Below are 20,586 nucleotides of genomic sequence, written 5' to 3'. Positions count from 1 at the left end.
TGTTATTCTGAAAGTTGTCCTATTCATAGTCACGATACAAACTCTATGTTTCTGGTACAATGCATACTGAGGTTGTTTATAAGTGAAATTATTATTATTATACAGTATTTATAAAGCGCTAACAGTTCGCTCAGCGCTGTACATTACAATGGGGGACAATACAATAACAATACAATGCGATACACGAGGGGTACGAGGGCCCTGCTCCTTGGAGTTTACAATCTAGGAGGGAGGGGATAGTGGTACAGGAGGAAAAGCTGTGGGGGATGGAGTGGTAGGAAGAGTGGAGGAGGTCAGCAATTATCAGGGGGTGGGGTAGGCTTCCCTGAAGAGGTGGGTTTTCAGGGTGCGCCTAAAGGAGAGGAGAGTAGGTGATAGCCTGATGGATTGGGGTACGGCGTTCCAGAGGATGGGTGACACCCTGGAGAAGTCCTAGAGGCAGGCATGGGAGGAGGAGACCAGGGAACTAGAGAGAAGGAGGTCTTGTGAGGAGCGGAGAGTGCGTTTTGGGTGGTATTTGGATATTAGGTCAGTGATGTAGTTTGGGGCAGTATGATGGACAGCTTTGTACGTCAGTGTTAGGATTTTGAATTTGATCCATTGGGCAATCGGAAACTTTTTTTATATATTTCATGAAGTACTACAAAAGATGAAAATATAACAAATATTTCCAAGATGAAAAAAAGGAAAGAAAAAACAGATCTCAATGTCTACACCACCCAGAGTCCAGTGTGTGAGGAGCATTGTAAAATATACCAGTTGCACCCTTAGAACTAAGATGATATTTTATGCGACAAACCTTGTATGATCATAATCCTTAAAGTCAATCTGTGCTCGCCTATGCATGTCAAAGCAATAGGTTTATTTAATTCAGACCTCCAAAGACACACATGCAGTATTTATCTACATTTTACTCTCCCACCATGCTGTTCATTTATCTAAGGTGAAGACAAAGCCTTGTCTAAACTACAAGTTGTGGAAGTCTCACAGAGGGCTATGCAGTCCCTGTGTGATTGGTCCAAATGCTCCTCCATACCAAGAAGTAGAGCGTATTCCTTTTGGCTCCTGGAGAATGTATGGATTGGAAGGAGGTCAAAGGAAAGGTAAGTATATGATGCTAGGGAGGGAGCATTAAAACTTGTTCTTAAGCCTGAATGGTTTGCTTCAAAATGAACCTGGGCTTTGCTAGTAAGAGGCTAATAAAGGGCAAGTTAATTGGTTCACTTAACTGCCTCTTCACACATACTCACCTTCCCAGTCATTACCAGTACTTCCAGTTAAGGTGGATCATATGACTCGTTCACTTCCTTTCCTCTGACAGTACTGATGATTGCCAGCTTGGGTCTTTTGCACTGTTACATGCAGATTGGGTAAGAGCCCACCAATCATTGTTAGCCATCAGAAATAAAGAGGAGATGTTTGTGTTCTCAATGGCTGCAGGGGAGGATGGGGTCTTAATGGATGTAGAACATGTGAATTTGGGACAGATAGTTGTAAAGTAGACCTGTTGCATTGGCCTGCCTGGTATTTTTCTCTACTTGTCTACGCGTAGAAATTTGGAGCTACACCTACCATCATAAATGTGAAAAATAAATAAATCTGGACCTAACATTTAGATTCATATTTCACATGAATCATAAGAATGCATGTATGGCTCCCCAAATCACATAACTATTTAAAGTATAATTAGTTTGTTCTTGCCAAAATTAACCAACTGCTTTATTTCAGTTTCTGGTAGCAAAGAAAATGTAACTAAAAAGCATTGTGATTTTTGCTTTAAATCTAAATATTAGTTTACAGTTACTTGACCATGTGTGGAAAGCTGGAGTGCTTTAGAATTTTTGTTGTTTGTTATTATTAAATTTATCCTTTTCACATATATACCAAAAATAAATTCTAGATCCCTTTTCAATAGACACACAAACATAAAGTGCAGGTTCATAAAAAATTAAAAATGTCTTCCTCGAAAGTGGTAGGAAAAGGCAGGTCATCAAAAACAATGATGCAGTAAACACTGCACAGCAACATAAGAAAAGACATTGAAATAAAAGATAATACACAGAACCAATGTTAAGAAAGGATGGTTTTGTTCCAATTAAGCGTCTTTTAATGTAACAGCTTTCACAACATGAGTGCTCCTAATCAATGCAGTGCCATCAACTGCCTTGTTCTTCATGATGCTACTTAATGCACTGTGCAATTCTCTTAATGGAGCTGAAGCAAGAACAGAGAACAAAAGTATGCAAAACATGATACTTAGTAGCTGGGAGAGAAGGTAAAAAAGGTTTTAATTCCCACCCATAACAGTCACCCTGGAGTGAAGCACGTACTGGCTACCAACATTTATATACTGTAGACACTAATTAGGTAAGTGCAACAGTATTTAACACATAACACAAATCAGTAGAATGCATTCCTAAACATTTCTCTGGTAGGTTTATAAGAAATAATGGTTCAATTAAATGAATTCTGTAGGTGGATGGTAAGGTTGGGATGTGTGACACTGTAATGCCCTGTCACGGTATTAAAAGACAGTCTCAAACAGGTTTTGAGAACAACCGGGACGCTTATGGGGCAAGTGTGTGCTAGGTTTGTAAGGTAATTAGGACTGGCTTCTGGGCTCCACATTCCTGAGGAGTCTGTGTGTGGTTGCAAGGGAGCAGCCAGAGGTGTGCTTGTCTGCACGATGTAGTCTGGTACAGGACAGATAGAGGACCAAGTCTAAGAGATGGAGAAGCAGGGAGTTGCTATGTTAGATGGTCAGGAGGACCAAGGCACAAGGCCTGAGCAGCAATGATCTTAAAGAGAGCCAGGAGGCTACTTGTTAAGTAGCATGTTTGTCATGGAGTCTATACCATCCACTCTCTGGTGGCTCTACTGGCCCGGTTCAGTCCTAATCTGGTGAGTGTATAATGGTTGCATAATGAGTTGCAAGTAACAGGTAACAGAGGTACAGTGTTTGTAGATGAATACAGAGGTGCTATGTTAGATGGTCAGGGGGACCAAGGCACAAGGCCTGAGCAGCAATGATCTTAAAAAGAGGCAGGAGGCTGAACATTACTGTATTTTGTGTTGATGGTGGAGTGGTATTAATTGCTGTGAACTTTTTCCATTGTGCTTCAATAAAGGTGGGCCAGTGAGTCTTTAAAAGACAGATGTGGCATGGACTGGACTCACTGGTGAATTCTACATATTAGCTATTATTAGAAAGTAAAGGGAGAACAAGAGGAGAGGATTGTAAAGTTAAGGAGGGGGTGGGAGGGGATAAGTGAGGAGAGGAGGGGAGGGGAAAAGAAAAAAAGGAAAAAAAAAAAAGGATTGGAAAGGGGCTGAGAAGATTGGGAGGAAGGTGAAAGAAGAGTAGAGGAAATAAGGATTTATTTTCAGGTTTCTGAAGCATTGACATAGAGTCCTAGTCCCATGGCAAGAAAATGCAGTGCCAAGATTTTGGCACTCAAAACCCATGATCTACTGGTATTACAATTTACAAAAATTATATATAAATATTTGATAGAGCACTGAGCACAACTATGAACATGCAACTAAGTGCAATCCTGTAGCGACCAAATCTGTTGCACTTATTGCAACAAAAAAAAAAAAACAGTAAATAACTGAGATTTCCATAGCATTTCATAATGATGAGTGAACATGTACAGTATGCATACATGTACATACTGTTATCGTGAGCCACTGTGACCATATAAGGATTTTTAATTTTTTTTTAAATTACAAAATTTCTTGTTACTTTCATAATCCTTTGTATTTTATGATATTGGAACAATGGTTACTAGCAGGCACAACAAAATAACAAAAAACACAATACTGGTAAGTTTTACCTTTGCCATGAGTCACTTCAATGGTCCAAGTACAGTTCAAAGAGTTTGGGTAGAACTCAGGGTAACCAGGAGATAAAATTGTGCCACTTGGACCTCTGACATCTCCACCACATAAAGCTGAAAGAAGAAAAGCATGACACAGTTACATTTAATAACAACTGATATCTTGAAACAATAAGCTTGAGATACACAAACCAGAATGTTTTTTTCAACAAAAGAAAATGATTACAGCTTTTTGCTGCCTTTAATAAGAATTTTCTCTTTGAAAAATACATGATGAAACTTAGTTCTGCAGAAATGACTTTTGTTTAGCTGTCAATGGTAAACATTGTATCAGCTGCAAAAGAACTTACAGTGTGCTAGAAACTATTCTTAATCAGTGCCATGATAAGGGCCAGCTGTTCTGGTTTCTTATGTACCATGTTAAAAGTCTTCCCATTTCATCAGAGTCAGCTCCCATCATGTCAGAGTCCCCCCTTTATATTAGAGTTGTCCCTTCACATCAATGTCAGCTCCCATCACATCAGAATCAGCCAGGCTTCACTTGTTGGGGACATATGAAAGAGTGACCATAATTGCAAATAAGCAGATGTCATGTTGAGAATGACAAAAGACATTGTCTAGTCCTAAATATATAAAAAGTGCAGCGCGTGAAAACATATGAAGTGAATAATAAAACAATATAGCGACAGAAAATATATATAAATTAGATATAAATGAATCTCAGTGTAACCAACAAAATAGTTACCAAAAAATCCTTCCAATATAAATCTGTATGTTGGTGGTGTGATGATAACAATCATGGAAAATAGTGTTCAGTCCCACACAATGTTCTGAAATCCAATGTGCGATCCACCACCACTATGCACTCACCGGATTAGGATTGAACCGGGCCAGTAGAGCCGCCGGAGAGGGGATGGTATAGACCTCCCCGGAGAGTGGATGATATAGACCCCCCCGGAGAGTGGATGATATAGACCCCCCCCGGAGAGTGGATGGTATAGACCCCATGACATACATGCTACTTAGCAAGTAGCTCTCTGGTGAGTGCACACTGGTGGTGGATCGCGCATTGGATTTCAGAGCACTGTGTGGGACTGTACACTATTTGCCTTGATTGTTATCATCACACCACCGACATACAGATTTATATTGGAAGGACGTTTTTGTTAACTATTTGGTTGGTTACACTGAGATTCATTTATATCTAAATATCTGTTAGCACTTTCACATGGCAGTACTAGGGTCGTCGGTTCAAATCCCAACCACGGCACCACCTGCCTGGAGTTTGCATGTTCTCCCTGTGCCTGCGTGGGTTTCCTCCGGGTACTCCGGTTTCCTTCCACACTCCAAAGACATGCTGATAGGTTAATTGGCTCCTGTCTAAATTGTCCCTAGTATGTGCATGTATGAATGTGAGTTAGGGACCTTAGATTGTACACCCCTTGAGGGTTAGGGACTGATGTGAATGTACAATATATGTAAAGTGCTGCGTAAATTAACGGCGCTATATAAGTACCTGAAATAAATAATAATATGTTTTCACACACTGCACTTTTTATATATTTTGTCTATTGAGCTTTTTTTGTCACTATCTCTTGTGCAAGCTGCTCCCGTCTCTATAGAGCTCGCCGTTTGCTTCTGAAATTGTAGTCCTAAACCACACTTGAGAGAGATTTACTAAAACTTGAGCACTCAGAATCTGATGCAGCTGTTCATAGTAACCAATCAGCTTCCAACTTCAGTTTCCTCAATTAAACAAAAACCTGGAAGCTGATTGATTTTTATGCAGAGTTGCTCCAGATTTTGCACACTCCAGTTTTAGCAAATTTCCCCCATTGTCACATTATGACCACCATCAACCTATGGACATCTTTCAAACAAACAAGTAGCTTGGTTCCTGTGGGCACTAGCTAAACTGTTCACTCTAAAGTGTACCTTGGAAGAGATAATGTGGAAGCAGCAGAACTAGACAGTTTTTACAAGTAGTGATATAGAGTATGCAATAACGTGCAAAATAGGATCGGTACTGATTGATTGCCGGGTGTTCATCCTGTGCTTAATTGGAGATATCTTTTCAACAAATTCAGTATTTTTAAGTATGGGAATGCCATACAATTGTTTTCTAAGTGTGTCATAATGCCTGCTCGTTCCCTAATTACTTCTGTAATTATGCACAAAGTAAGATATGTAAGATAAAAATCAGACACTAAAATTGTGTATTTAGCCAGTATGAAACCTATAAAAGTAGTCAACAGTTTTCTTTTTTAGAACATACTGTCCATTTAAAAGACAGCAGAAACTTAACCAAACCTGTTTATAATGCTATCCCTGTAAAGAAAAATCAATTCTAATAGAAGTTTGGAAATGAAATGGCCCTGTGAATTTTTAGCAGATTCTGTTTACCCATTAGGACTATTCTTCCAATCATACTGCAGTGCAAACTTTACAATCTTTATAAATCCTCTGATCAATCAAAGAAGAGTCTAGGCAGTAGGTATGTTTTTTTCAGAGAAAAATAAATCTGAATAGCATACAGGAGCTGCTGCAAGAAAGACATTACCATTTATCATGGTTTATTTAAAATATAAACTTTTCAAGGACTTTCTTGTAACTTTTATTTTTCTTTGTCCTTATTAAAGAAAAAAACTTGGCTACTTTAAATCAGATCTTGATCAGGGGTTTCAATAACAGACTCAGTGTGAAACTATTCCTACATGACTACTATATTTCATTGGCACTGGTAAAAAGGAACCAGTTTAGGTGGTGGAACTGTGCCCATATACTGTAAAAAGCAGCATGATTAACTTATCAGTCATTGAAGTAGGACACTGAAAGCAGCTCATCAGTTATGAACAAAGGTAAATCAAAGGAAACGACAAGGGAAATATAAAATAAATCAATGCATTAAATTATGCACTTATATGGTATCTGAAAATAAATGTACAAGTGCCAAACCCATTTCTGGTCTACTGGCATTTATGATAGATGTTTAAAAAAAAAATTATCCCTTTGCCAGTCTACAACAAATATTTTCTTATTAAAGTGGATCTGAACTCAGAAAAATTAAGATTTGTTTCTGTCATAGGGAACATCTATAGCATGTTTTCAAAGCAACACATTGAAAGACCGACTTTTTTTTGTATTGAATTGCTCATGTCCTATCCTATCCATGTGAATGTGCTAGGCACTAAGGATGGGTGAATCTGCCTGCATTTGGTCTGCAAAATTTTCACAAATCTTGTTCAGAGTTCAAAGTTCCAAAGTGTACAGTGAACCCCAATGAAGTATATTGGGGGGAGGGGGGATCTTGTTATAGCCATTTTGTAGGGTAATAAGCAACCTATTGTCAAATAAAAAACATGATAAGCTGGGCACTAGCACAGGGGACATGTACCAATACCAAAAATAGAAAAAAAAACAGCATCTCACTCTACACAAAGTCGTCAACTACCCTAACATCTCTGACACACACTGACATTGTGGCTGCCATGAGACCACTATAGAAAGGGGCTGGGTTGGGCACTACGTCAGATTATTGGTTCTTGTGACTCAGCTGACAAGGGAGAAGATTATGCATTGCCATAAATGTTGTTATTTTTGGTAGCAAACCTGCAAAATGTTTGCAGGATTCACCTTGAAATCAAAGTAGCAATGAATCTGAACCTTATTTATTTATTTCAGGTACTTATATAGTGCTGCCAATTTATGCATCGCTTTACATATAGATTGTACATTCACATCAGTCCCTAACCCTCATACAATCTAAGGTCCCTAACTTACATTCATACATACACATACTAGGACCAATTTAGACAGGATCCAATTAACCTACCAGCATGTCTTTGGAGTGTGGGAGTAAATCAGAGTACCCAGAGGAAACCAATGCAGGCACAGGGAGAACATGCAAACTCCAGGCAGGTGGTGCCATAGTTGGGACTTGAACCAACGACCCTAGTACTGCCAGGTGGAAGTGCTAACCATGTAGCCACTGTGCTACCCTTATCTCTATTATACTCTCCTGTGTCTGTGCCTGTGTCTGTGCCTACAAAGTCCAATTGGGGGATCAGTAGTTTGCTTTGTTTACAAATCAAAATACAGCTTTTTTTTTTCATTTGTATTTTTTTAAGCAACACTAAAACAAAAAAATGATCAAAATGAATAAAACCAAAATATTACCAGTTTGAAAAATAGAAATAAACAGCAATAACGTTAGCAGAAAAGTAATAGCTAAGAATAGAAGGGGAAAGGGAGTTTATTAGGGCTGATTAGGATGCACTATGGGGAAGATTCACTAAAACTGGAACGCTCATAATCTGATGCACCTGTGCATAGTATCCATCAGCTTCTACCTTCAGCTTGTTTAGTTAATCTTTGATATTAATACCTGTAAGCTGATTTCTCTGCAGAGCTGCACCGAGATTTGGCATGTTCCAGTTTTAGTAAATCTCCCCGTTAAATTAAATAGGGAAAAAAATGTAAAAAGAAAACAACTTGTGTCAGAAGGTCCTTTGTTTGACATCAGTGACAACAATAGCTGTTGTATAACACTGCAACTCCAAGTTGTTAAAATGACATTTGCTGGAAAATGCTGGGAGGAAGGATGAGGCAGCAGGAGAGAAAGGCAGGACATTCCACACACACATCCCATATACTTCAGTTCCATTTTTTGTGCATGTATAGAACATCCAATGTCCACAATTGTTTAAAGTGCACTTGTACGCAGGCTATTTACATTAAAGCATTTACATGTTTTTAATAAGCAGCAAAAGAGCTTTAGCACAAGCCTTCACTGACTTCTGTAGTCACAAGTACTGTAGAATAATTCATCCCTAAAGATCACAACAGAGACACTCAAGTTTCCTTCTGCTGTTACATTTTAATATAAATTTCTCCACAATGCTTTAGCTGCCAACACCAGTAAGGGCATTTATTTATGTATGTATGTATTTAAGACTGTGCTTGTCAAGAGTATGTAAATACTTTTAGCCGGAATACAAGTACACTTTGCAATCAAAGAATATCAATCAATAATCACAGAGTTAGTTTTTTTTCCTTTGGATGTGATTGGGTATCCAAAAGGGACACCACATCTCCTTATTAACTATGCTCAATGAACATTTTATTTGCAGTCTTTACTCCTTTAGTAATTCAACCTCACTGGCTTCAGTACTTAAATCATAAACTTGGAACTATATAGCTTATCAAAGTCTGAGAAAAGTACATTCCTGTATTTCTCCCATGACAAGTTTGCTTTAATTATTATGATTAGTATTAGAAGTTAAACACCCCACTAATCAAAAGTGCTTCTGATAAATACTAAAGTAAAAAAGGAAAAAAAATGAAATCAATGTAATATTATTATACACTCCAGTTGCATTGCACACCTCTAAAAAGTGGAGTTTACATTCTACAACCATACTACCTTCCGTCTTTTGATGCCATCAGATACATAATATTTGTTATGACCTTCATGTTTGTGCAACATGTGTTTTTAATATTTTAATTGAGTTTAATCATAAGAGGCCCTCTGGCCCATCGTCACTTTTCAAAGCTACTGTGTATACGATTAAATTAGATTGACATGCATATTTTTCTGCCATTCTGCCTAACATGTGTCAAAAGAAATTCATGTCACTGAAAGTTAAGTTAATGCTATAAGACTTAACGTCAGTATCACAATGAAGAGGAGTTCATGATGAAAGCTACTCTGTAAGCCTGGCATAAGTCCTTGACCTTAAGGATTTATCAAATGGTAAGCAATAACACACAACATTCTTGACTTTATTTTATTCTATTTTATGCATTATTGGCTTGCAGTGAACAAGTGTTACAGTTCAGTCATTTTAGAGGTGAAATAATGAAAATTATGCTTAAGAAATATTCAAAATAGTCCAACACAGAAAATAGAGTATCCACAATTTTGCACTCATGACCTTAAAGCTGATCTCATAGTTAATAAAAAGACTTGCCTACTGAAAGGCCACTATTACCAATAAGTAGAGATCATAGTTGGTCGGTGTTCAGTGTTCATTTTTAGTGGCAGCAATGGACTTGCCAGTGGTGGTGGGACTCACCTGCCTTGTGGGCTGCAGTACCAGGGCTGGCCAGCGGGTGCTCTCAGCAACCAGAGGCTCACTCCTGCAATGAGCCATCACCTGAGGCTGATTACAGCAGGTGTATTTAAGGAATGGCCAGGCCTGTGATCAGGGCCTTGGTGTATGTTTCCCATGAGCCCCTGTACCTGCATCCTCTCTGCTTCCGGCCTGATCCTGATTCTGCTTTAATCCTGACTCTGCATAAACTCTGCCTGTCCTGACCTCGGCTATTCCTGACTACGCTTCCTCCTGCTCCTTGTACCTTGCCTGCCTGTTTGCTACCGACCCGGCCTGCCCGACTACGCTTAGTATTGTTCTTATTGTTATCTGTTGGAGGTTTGGTTGCGCTGTGTTTATGTTTAGTCTTGCACTGCGTTTATGTACTGTTTAGTCTTTAATAAATTGTATTGTTTATACTATACCTGGAGCCTGTGTTTCCCTGTGTCAGTCCACACATTTCTGGTCATACCCGGATCCCTAACATTTAGATTTCACATGTAGTATTAGGAGAATTGGGAAAAGGGTGCAGTTTCATAGACGATGTAAAGGACTAATATGGAGGGGGCTAAATTTTTTTTTTTTGTAGTTCATCAACAACCAACCTGCTAAAGGGAAAGGCCTAAAAGATAAGTTCACATTTCCAGAAAAAATAATATATGCACATATTTTTGCAGAAAAAACATGCATTCATTATTTTTTCCTGCAGGTGCCTAGAAAGAATTGCACCTATTATCAGCTTCTTTCGACAATCCCTGCAGCTTTCTGCCTGCACCTTTATAGTCTCACCAGCACCCTTGCAGTTCATTCAGAACTACAAGCCATCAGCCGTGGTGGCTGATAGTACTTGTGGTTCATTAATTCACAGGAAACTGAATGAATGATGCAGCTGTGTGGCCGTGCTCTTTTCCAAAAGTGACAATGACTGCATGGAGAAGATCCCTCAACAGGGGTGGACTGACCATTTGGAAACTGGGGCACTGTCTGGGGTCAGTAGGGGGGCCCCATGAGATGCCTATGGTACCTTTTCATAGGCTTTTTTGAGTTTGGGCAAGGACACAGGGGCCCCATGATCTCCTATTGCTCAGGGGCCCCATGAGTTGTCAGTCCACCCCTGTCCCTCACCCATTGTCGCAAAGAGGGGAGATTGGGGTAACTGGGGGCGGGAGCTAGAACATGTTACATGTTCTACCCTAAATATGGGGGAAACATGTAACATATTCCAAAAGGTAAACTTTTCCTTTAAAATCTTAAGATTTTTATAACCATTATAGACCAATTTTATATAGTCTAATTCATTTCAAAATGAAAACCACTAATAAAAACACAAGTGAGCAAAGCTGTATATAGCAGACATGAGTTCATCCCATGAGTCTTCATCCAACTTTTAGAATCATAATCATTCACAGGGATTAGGAAAACCGTTTAGAATATCTATATGCATAAAAAGGCCAAACCATTATAATGTTTGGAAGATGATAAAGTAAATAATGGACAATTTTAACTGACTGTGCCCTTGATAACATCTCTCAAAAATAAACAGATGAAAATAAAAAAAGGTTATATTTGCATGCCCGTTTTATTAGCATGTTATAATAAAATAATGACTGCATTTAAAATGCATACTTAAATATCTTACCATCACAGGTTGGTAAAGGATGGCTCCACCAATGATTTTTTTCACATAGCAAAGGTTCTTCATGGCTGAGTGTATAACCAGGCTGACAGCCAAAGGAAACAGTAGATCCAATAGAGAAATCATAGCCATAACGATGACCATGCACTGGTATCCCTGGATCCAAGCACGAGTGAGTATCAACTGTTACACCTACATCACAAAACCAATTAACTGTTAATCATATTAAAGAAAATATTAAGAAAAATACATATTTTTACCAAAGAAAAAAACACATAGGCTCAGCAGAAATGCAAAAATGCTTTTTTCCCCTCAGTTTACTCTAATCATTTGCCTCTCTTTGCTTACTGTTGAAGCTTAATCAATGAATTTTACAGCCCATGGGGTTAAGACAAGTGCAACAAAATAGCCTTCTTCCACCTGATTAGCGATTTTAAGTGAGCACATATTTGTTGATTGATCTTATGTGTCTTTAGTCAGAGTAGAAACCTTACAAGTAACTTGAGACACTTACCTATGTGCTATTTACCAATGAATAAAAGTACTGGGATTATGGGGTGTCCTTATATTCATTTGATTTCATGATATCCTTTTCTAGCTTACACAGTTGGACAAAGTCTTTAATTTTACATAAAATAGATCTTGTAATTAGCACATTTTAATAAATTATTTTTCTTTTGGCTCATTACACGTTTGATTGGCCATTGTAGAATTGTAGAATGTGTGGCACCATTGTTATTTAAACTGAGTTCACCCTCATCTGTATTCAAAAATCAGCATCTAGCCAATTACTGGTCAGTATACTAATGTGCATTCTACTTACTTTCATAATGAATCTTGAAACCATTATTGGATCTGCTGTTGTCTGTTGTAAAGAGCAAGTAGAGGTAGTTTATGCTGCTGAATAAGAATTGTGGGACTTGTGTGCCATTATATGAACCCAAAAGTGGTGATAATAAATTTGGCCCATCGTGTACTTCCAGAACATCATAATTAAGTTCTGTTTGAAATCTGAAGAAAAAAAGATAAATGCAATTTAATTACTTATGAACTCAATCACTAATTTAATTCAACTCCATGCTTCATTCCCAAAGCAGAAACTATTTGGAATGCAACAATGCATTTTTTTTTTTTGTCAACATTTGCATTTCTGCAGCTGTTTTGAGTGCTTAAGTAGACATCTACAGATGGAAAACATTGCATGGATAAATATTATTTTCAGGCCATCAAGCAGCTTACCATTTGTGCTATATGTGGTGCACTCTGCTCCAAGAACTCTAGAGTTCCGTGGAGAGGGCATGAATGCAAAATGACCCAGTGATGCCACCCAAATGTTGCTGCTGAGAAAATCTGCCTTCAGCAAAAAGTGCCACATCTGCGTGTGCAAGCAAACATGGAAATGTCCATAAACATTCATAGACATCTGCTGCTCATAGAAGGACAAATGTTCAAAAAAGAAGACAGCAGAATGGCTAATATAGGACTGTGGAACATATTCTGTAAATTGAAATATCATAAATTGGTAAATGAAAATATCTTAAATACCCATGCATGCTTATCAATACTTGGATGATAACCTTCCACAGTCTGATTATAATAACTGAGGCTCTGCTCTTCAGTATAGCTTGGCAGACTCTCATAGGTTAAAGCTAAGATCGCACTTTACAGAGGGGCCTTCCACATATATTTTCAAATGCTGTGCAATTAAAACCTCTGTTTTTAACAAAATTGTTAGATGGTGTAGTTTGTTGTTTTTTTGTTGGCTAGCTGGTAAATGTGCCAGGAAGCACATTTTGCTTACAAAAAACCTTCCATTGTACGCCTTATTGTAAAAGCTATGTCGAAATTGGGGTAGTTTCCATTGTTGCTTAGAGATATGGCTCTCCTACACAGCAGCTGTTCTGCCAGCCCTTCTTCTCAACTGATTGGTTCTGTGATTGGGCAGGGGGAGAGAAGAGGATGGTAGTATAGCTGCAAATGATACATACAGATACTTTATAGGGCACATGTTGCTGTTGTATCAGTGTGCAAGTATGGTGATCAGTGAAACAGTAAAACAAAATCTTTACGAAATGTCTGTGACCCCCACTGTCATGCCAGGCAGGAAATTAACAAAGTTTAAAATATTGCAGCTTTCTTCAAAGAGGCAAGGATTCTTTCATTTCTTGTTCAGAGCATTTAGAGAATTATCTTAAAAGAGAAGTAGGGCTCCCCCCCCTATTTATACTTACCTAGGTGGATGCAGCATTGGTCCCCCACCAGCTCTAAGGGTGAGAACTCAGCGATCACATGACCACTGATCGCTGAGTTCTCACAGCCGCGCTGTCTGCCCTGCCCCCCAACACTCACTGGAGCACTGAGCTGTGCAGGGGGAGGGAGCTGGCTCAGGCTCTCAGTGATTTGCTGAGAGACTGAGATTTGTGCTGCTCCAGACTCTGGGGTGGATCCCAACTTTAAAGTCAGGATCTTTACCAGCCTGGACAGGCTGAGTAACATCAGCCAAAAGCAGACTTCAGTCGGCTGTCAGCTCAAAATGGGTCACAGGAGTGCAGAATGATCTGCACTCCTGTGATCCACAGGAGAAGTACAGCCAAAAAGCTTTGGCCATACTTCTCCTTTAATGATTTTTAAATATCACTTAAATGAAAGAAAAGAAAAACTGTTGCAGAAAAAAAAACACTATCAACATCAAAATAAATATGATTAAAAGGGAAATATACTTGCAAAGTTCTGGGTTTTGGTTCCTGAGTAAAACCTAATTCACTTCAGTGCAGTCTGATCTGATGTGTCAGAGTTACTGGCTCCAATGAATGATTCTAGGCACTCATACAAAGGTTCAAAAGAGTATTGAGAGCTGTCACCTTGAAGAAACTTTCACTGGATGTTCTAGAGGGTGTCACTAAGCCAATTGTCACTTAATCAAAATTCAGTGGGCACTCTTTTAATATCACTTTTTTAACTATATCAGTATTGCCAGATGATGTAACATGATGTGTGCTCTATTAGTTTCAGTGGAGTGTAAATTAGACATCTGGGGTCTTTTAGACACTTGGGGGTTTATTTACTAAAGCTGGAGAGTCCAAAATCAGACTCACTTCTGCATAGAAACCAATCAGCTTCCAGGTTTCATTGCCAAAGCTTCATTGAACAAGCTGAGGTTAGAAGCTGATTGGTTTCTATGCAGAAGGGAGTCTGATTTTGGACTCTCCAGCTTTAGTAAATAAACCCCTTGATGTCTCTTTAAAGAGAACCTGTTTCTTCAAATGCTATCACATAAGGGGCTATTGGTCTTCATGTGATAGCAATACAGTTTTAAGAATGAAAGTGACAAATTAAAAAATTAAAAAAAAAACATTTTTTAAAGCTCCCCTAGCCCCTGTAAATACATGAATCAAGTGTGGCAATTGTGCTACACATTTAATAGATCATCATGCATACAGTTGAAGTGGTTGTAAAGGGTGAAGGTTTTTTGCCTTCATACATTCTATGCATGAAGGTATAAAACATTCTGTGTGCTTCTCCCCACAGCCCCCAAAATATTCACCTGAGCCCCCTCTAAATACAGCAATCTACACAGGAGCCTCAATTGTCCTAGGTCTCTCTCACCTCATTGGCTGAGACACAGCAGAGGGAGTAATTGCCTTCCACTGCTGTCACTCACAGACATGAGGAACATGGGTGGGGCTGAGTCACATCTCTATGTGTCATTTGGATACATAAATCAGGGCTTGGAAGTGATCATGCACCAGTGCCCCCATAGCAAGTGGCTTGGTCAAGGTGGAGGTGGCAGGATCACTGGCAGGGGAATCTTAGAAAAAGAGGGGCTGCTTTGTGCAAACCTATTGCACATAGCAGGTAAATATGACTTCTTTTTTTTAAAGAACCTTGAATATCGCTTTAACTTTAACCTGTAAGGGCTTTTTAAAACATTGCCAATGAATAACATATTGGGTATCTATTTACTGGATGCAATCTAATCTTTTATGTGCAGTATTTTACCAATACAGTATATGGGTAGTAACTTGTGTTTGTGTTCAGTAAAAAAACCCATACCTAGTCACTCCTGTTATGTAGCTTAATAGCTGTACATTTGCAATGTGAAATCAGGAAAACTGCCCCTGCATGCAAGTCTTATTAGATTTGGAGTGAGGTTTGGCAATGCCACTATTGTTCTGATCAGTGTTCTTCTTTCTGGAATAGAAGCTGTTACTAAAGACAATGCCCTCTCTGCGTATGACTTATTATTTCTGTGTATCTGTGCTTGCCACACCATTCCTTCTTTTTCTTGGTCCTTATCCCACTAGTCATGAGATGATCAGTCATGAGACGGGCGATTATGACATGAGTAAGCATCACTATGATTCTCTACTTAGATGGCTGCAACCACACAAAGATGCAAAGCAGAACAAGGCATTGGAAGTCCGTAATAGGTGAAAAAAATGAGTATATGAGTATATGAAAGAGTATTTCTGCAATATTTACGTAGAAATGTAAAGAAAATCAAACCTTTCAAATGTGATTTTAATGGAGCGTCCAGGTTCTGCTTCAATCACCCATTCACAGTTCAATGAGTCTTTATAATATCCAGGCCATCCCGGAGAAAGAATGACTCCACTGGGAGATGAAAAGTGACCACCACAGGGAGCTGCCAGGGAAAAACATATATTTCATATTAGTGACTATCTTAATAGTTTGTTACAGAATATCCCAGGTGAGCACTGCTCAAATCACTATTTATCCCCTCCACCCCAAGGTGTAAAAGGTGCTGGCCATGGGAGGCCATCCTCACTCCAGCACATCACATGTTCATGCAAAGTGACTGCACACTGATGATGCCAATCCTTCAAGTAGTTTTTTCAAGTCACACAAATTTACAGACCCCACCTGTAGCCATGCCCCTCTATCACATTTCACCAGGATAGGGCTTAACCATAGAGCCTTACAATTAAACCCAATCTGGGTGAAATGTGTTAGAGAGACATGACTACAGGTGGGAACTGCCAATTTGTATGACTTGAATAAACTACTTGGAGGATGGACATCATCAGTGTGTTGGCACTTTGTATAGACTATCTTGATAGTTTTTATAACTGTATTGAAAACTGTATTGAAACTTTCTAAAACTCCTAAATTGCAGATCAGAAAAAAATACATCACGGGTTTGTTAAAAAAGAAACTATGTATTTATTTATTTATTTTTCGTGGTGTATAGTGTGGGGGCATAATATCTGTTTTCTGTTCCCTTTTTTGTCTGATGTCTCTCTCATCTCACTGGATTTCTTTGATCAATTTTTTGTATTTGCAGAATTTTAAGACAAAAAATGGACAAATGTTCATGCTTTGCAAAGATGTACTGTATAGTTGTTTTTTATTCATTTTACACAGATAGATATTTTAATCTTAGAAGTTACCTTGGTCCCTACTCATTGGACAGAGATGACACAAAGACATAGACCAATCTACAGTTGTTGCCCTCTGTTATAACCACCCCCACCCTTTTCTTACTCTTTTGCAATGCCTGTTCTTTAGAGTTATAACTTTTTCTCCACATTTGCAAGTTTTCAGCATGCTGGAAATTTAACTGTATAAGAAAGGCTTATAGATTTCATTTTTGTGATATCTAAGAGTCATTTTCTTAAGTTTAGATTGAAATGTAACACAGTCTCTCTTTGAAATGAACACCATTTAATACCTGCCACATATATCTGAAAAGTTAAGTTTGGGCAAGAATGATTTAATGATGTGCAAAAATCTTCTGTCATTGTGCTACTTTTATAGGGAGCATGACATATTTCCGGAGTCAGAAATGTACTCAATCACAAAAGTTATAAGCTTCTACCTTCACACATGAAATATAAGCCTATTCCTGCAAAACACCAAGAATTCTAAATTTTATATCTATGATCTTTTATTATATTTTGTTACTGCCCCATATATTTTCTTTGCTTTAAATCTTGGGAGAACTTCGTGAGAATATTGACAGTTCACCAATGACAAAAACTCTTTTTGAAAACTATAATCTGATGCCCTACAATACAACGCAACTGTAAGCAACAAGCATTGTCAAAGTGTATTTTACCTTTAAGCACAACATGTTAATATACTACCGCTTACCAGCCATTAGATGTGGTGGCTGCTTTAGAAAACATTTTATTGTATTTTGTTTTCCATTTTCACTTGGTGATCCTGCAAGTATCACACTTTCTGTCCTAGGGCAACAATGCTCACTCACTGTATTGTATCTATGGAGGAGCCACCCTAGAACAGGAAGTTTGTTAGGACTCCTCTTTTCATCTCCTCTGTTTGAGATTTAAGGGCAACATTGTCAACTCACCAAAGGATATTAGACGCTCACTGGATTTTAGGAAGACCAACAGGTTTCTTTTTTGCACTTATTGAACATATATAATGACATACATTTAATGGTATATTTCACAGACAAAAAGAGAGGTTCATTGCTAAGGTTTACACTTTAACCACCACCCATAGGCCATATACAGTATATATATATATATATATATATATATATATATATATATATATGGCCTTGGGTTGAAGTGGTTATACCAGGCTGCAGCTACAGTCATGATCCTGGTATTATTATTTTTTGCTGGCAGTTCTCTACAGGGTAAAAGTGATCCAAGTGGCTATACAGCCCCCTTTACCGGGCTCTCTCTCATCCCATTAGAGAGCCCAGTATCGGTGCAACCAGTCAGGTCACATTCCCTGTGAAGAGTGGAAGGAACAGAGACACCTTCCCCTCTTCTATGATGTCAGAAACCAAAAGAGAAGAGGATTTTGTCACTTCTGGATTTGGGTTGTTTATTTACAAGCCGTTACCAGCTTGTACAGCATTTGGTAATTCCAATCTTGGTTTGATCAGATGCTTTGGAGGCCAGAGAAGAGATATGGTGTTTAATAAAACTGAGATCTCTCCAAAAAGAGGACCTGTCAAAGGCCATGCTATCACAAGGGATGTTGTTCTTAATCATTTTCTACTAAAAAAAAAAAAAAATCAGCTTTTTACATGTAGTAGAGACATGTCAGAATTGGCATGAAGAGTCAATTGGTTAAAAAGCAAATGTCCATTAAATGTTGTTAAACCTGAGAGTTTTTGTATTACAGTCAGATCCAGGAAGCTTTTAATAGTGATGCTGAATTTGAATGCATTCTCTTGTCATATGTTCTATGCAAGGGACTCATTGGTTTGGGTTATAAATTGCATAATATGCCACAGATCAGCCAAATTAGCATCCATATTCGGGCAAATCAAGATTTGTAAAAAAAAAGAAAAAAAAAGAAAAGATTTTTGGTTTTACAACTCTTTGCTATTAGCCCTTAGATGTAGTATTTGGATTTCACTATTACTTTCTGTCCTCTTTCACTTTTATTCAGTTTTCAGTGGGCAAGAGACTTTTGTATGGGGTAAAGAATTTTTTTTTGTTTAACAAACATTTTATTGAAAAAATGGTGCGTATACAATATAAAGAAAACAGCCCAGTTCCCTTAAAAACATGTTCCGGTTCCTCAGATGAAAGTTTAAAATGACAAAAGAGAAGAAGTAAAGACAAGAAAGGTCAAAAGGAGGGGAGGTAGGGAAAAGAAGGGATAAGAAAAAAACCCCAAAAGGTGATCCAGAACCAAATCACAGGAGTCGTCCATTGACTACTCCCATTGCCCATCCCCCAAAATTTTGGGAGGGGCAAGGGACGAGTTCCACCAAGTTCTGTTACAAAAATCTGGCAAACCTAGGGAGCAGTACATATATTTTTTTACTTGTGACAAGGGCATCTACATAGAAATAATTTACAAATATAATCTGTATTCAGCAGATATCTTGAAATCCCCCCAACAGGCCCAAGTGACATTAAAGCTAGTCATCCTATCTTGAGTAATGTGAATCAATACCTCCATCTCCTCCATGTTATTGATTCTGTGGAACCATTCCCTCATTGTGGGAATATTGACAGTTCATCAATTACAAGGTATACATTGTTTAGCAGCATTAACAATGCTCATTGCCAGGGATTTATTATATTCTCTTATAGATAGTGAAGAGTAGTGAAGCAGGTATTGCATGGGGAAAAGTCCAATATAAATGATGTAACTCTGTTAAAAATGTTATGGACCCGAGTCCAGAATGGCTGTAAGCGGGTGCATGTCCACCATATATGGAGCATTGACCTCATGGCCTCTCCGCATCGCCAACAGATACAAAAAACTGAGGGATAAAATGTATGTAGCAAAGAGGGGGTATGATACCATCCAGATAGAACTTTATACTAATTTTCCTGTACAGCCACATTCTGTGTGAACCCTTGGAGGATATATGTGCAAGTGGTCCCCTGATCTTCATCAGAAAAAGATAGGTCCAAGTCTCTCATGCATGTCGTACAAGCAGAAGTTGAGAATGCTGAGGATGTGTCTTGGAGAGATGTGTATAATGTAGATACAACGTGGCATTGAGGTCGTTTGTGAGTACGAGTTTCCAGAGATATCATTGGTTCAGTGAATTTAGTGATAGGACAGTTGTGGAAGCTCAAATGGGGTCAATTTAGCATTTAAAGCATCCCTAAATAGGAGAGTACTCCCCTGAAAAAGTGCATGGCTAGAACATCTTTGTGCAGCCATCCCAAACAAAGGAGGGAAGCAGACATGCCAGGTGGAAAGGAGGGATTGAAGTGTAAGAGGTTCCAGGGCTGTCATGAGACATCCCTCTGACTGGAAGGAAGGTTTGATAGAAAATGTGAAGAGACAGGCCAATAGGTAGGTACTCTTTGGCCTTAGAGGGGATCTGGGTTGGGTGCAACCATGGCAAAAGGTGAAATGATAGTAAGAACAAAGAGTGCTCAAGAGCAACCCAATCCTTGTAGGATGTAGTAATAGTAATATATATATAATATATGTAATAGTTGTAAAGGTCTGGGAAACCTATGTCCCCCTTATTCTTTGGTCTTGTCAGATAAGCATATTTAATCCTTGGGTGTCTATGGTACCAGATAAAGGGAGTGCACTCTCT

The 20,586-nt window shown here is 38.5% G+C and overlaps 1 protein-coding gene across 1 annotated transcript in view; it reads right to left on the bottom strand.

Moving 5' to 3' along the window:
• The window catches only part of CSMD3 (CUB and Sushi multiple domains 3), a 1,455,553-nt gene that overhangs the window by 578,027 nt on the left and 856,940 nt on the right, over positions 1-20,586 (bottom strand). Inside the window, exons 17-20 of the mRNA XM_089664334.1 lie at positions 16,074-16,212; positions 12,391-12,578; positions 11,571-11,759; positions 3,837-3,953 (exon numbers count right to left, since the gene is read on the bottom strand). Coding sequence (XP_089520460.1) covers positions 3,837-3,953; positions 11,571-11,759; positions 12,391-12,578; positions 16,074-16,212 — 633 coding nt within the window. The remainder of the gene's footprint in view (positions 1-3,836; positions 3,954-11,570; positions 11,760-12,390; positions 12,579-16,073; positions 16,213-20,586) is intronic.

Source organism: Staurois parvus, unplaced genomic scaffold (assembly GCF_062004578.1).
Source record: "Staurois parvus isolate SC_StPar_1 unplaced genomic scaffold, SC_StPar_1.0 ptg000047l, whole genome shotgun sequence".
Taxonomy (NCBI): Eukaryota; Metazoa; Chordata; class Amphibia; order Anura; family Ranidae; genus Staurois; species Staurois parvus.
This window is presented reverse-complemented; position numbering and strand designations above follow the sequence as displayed.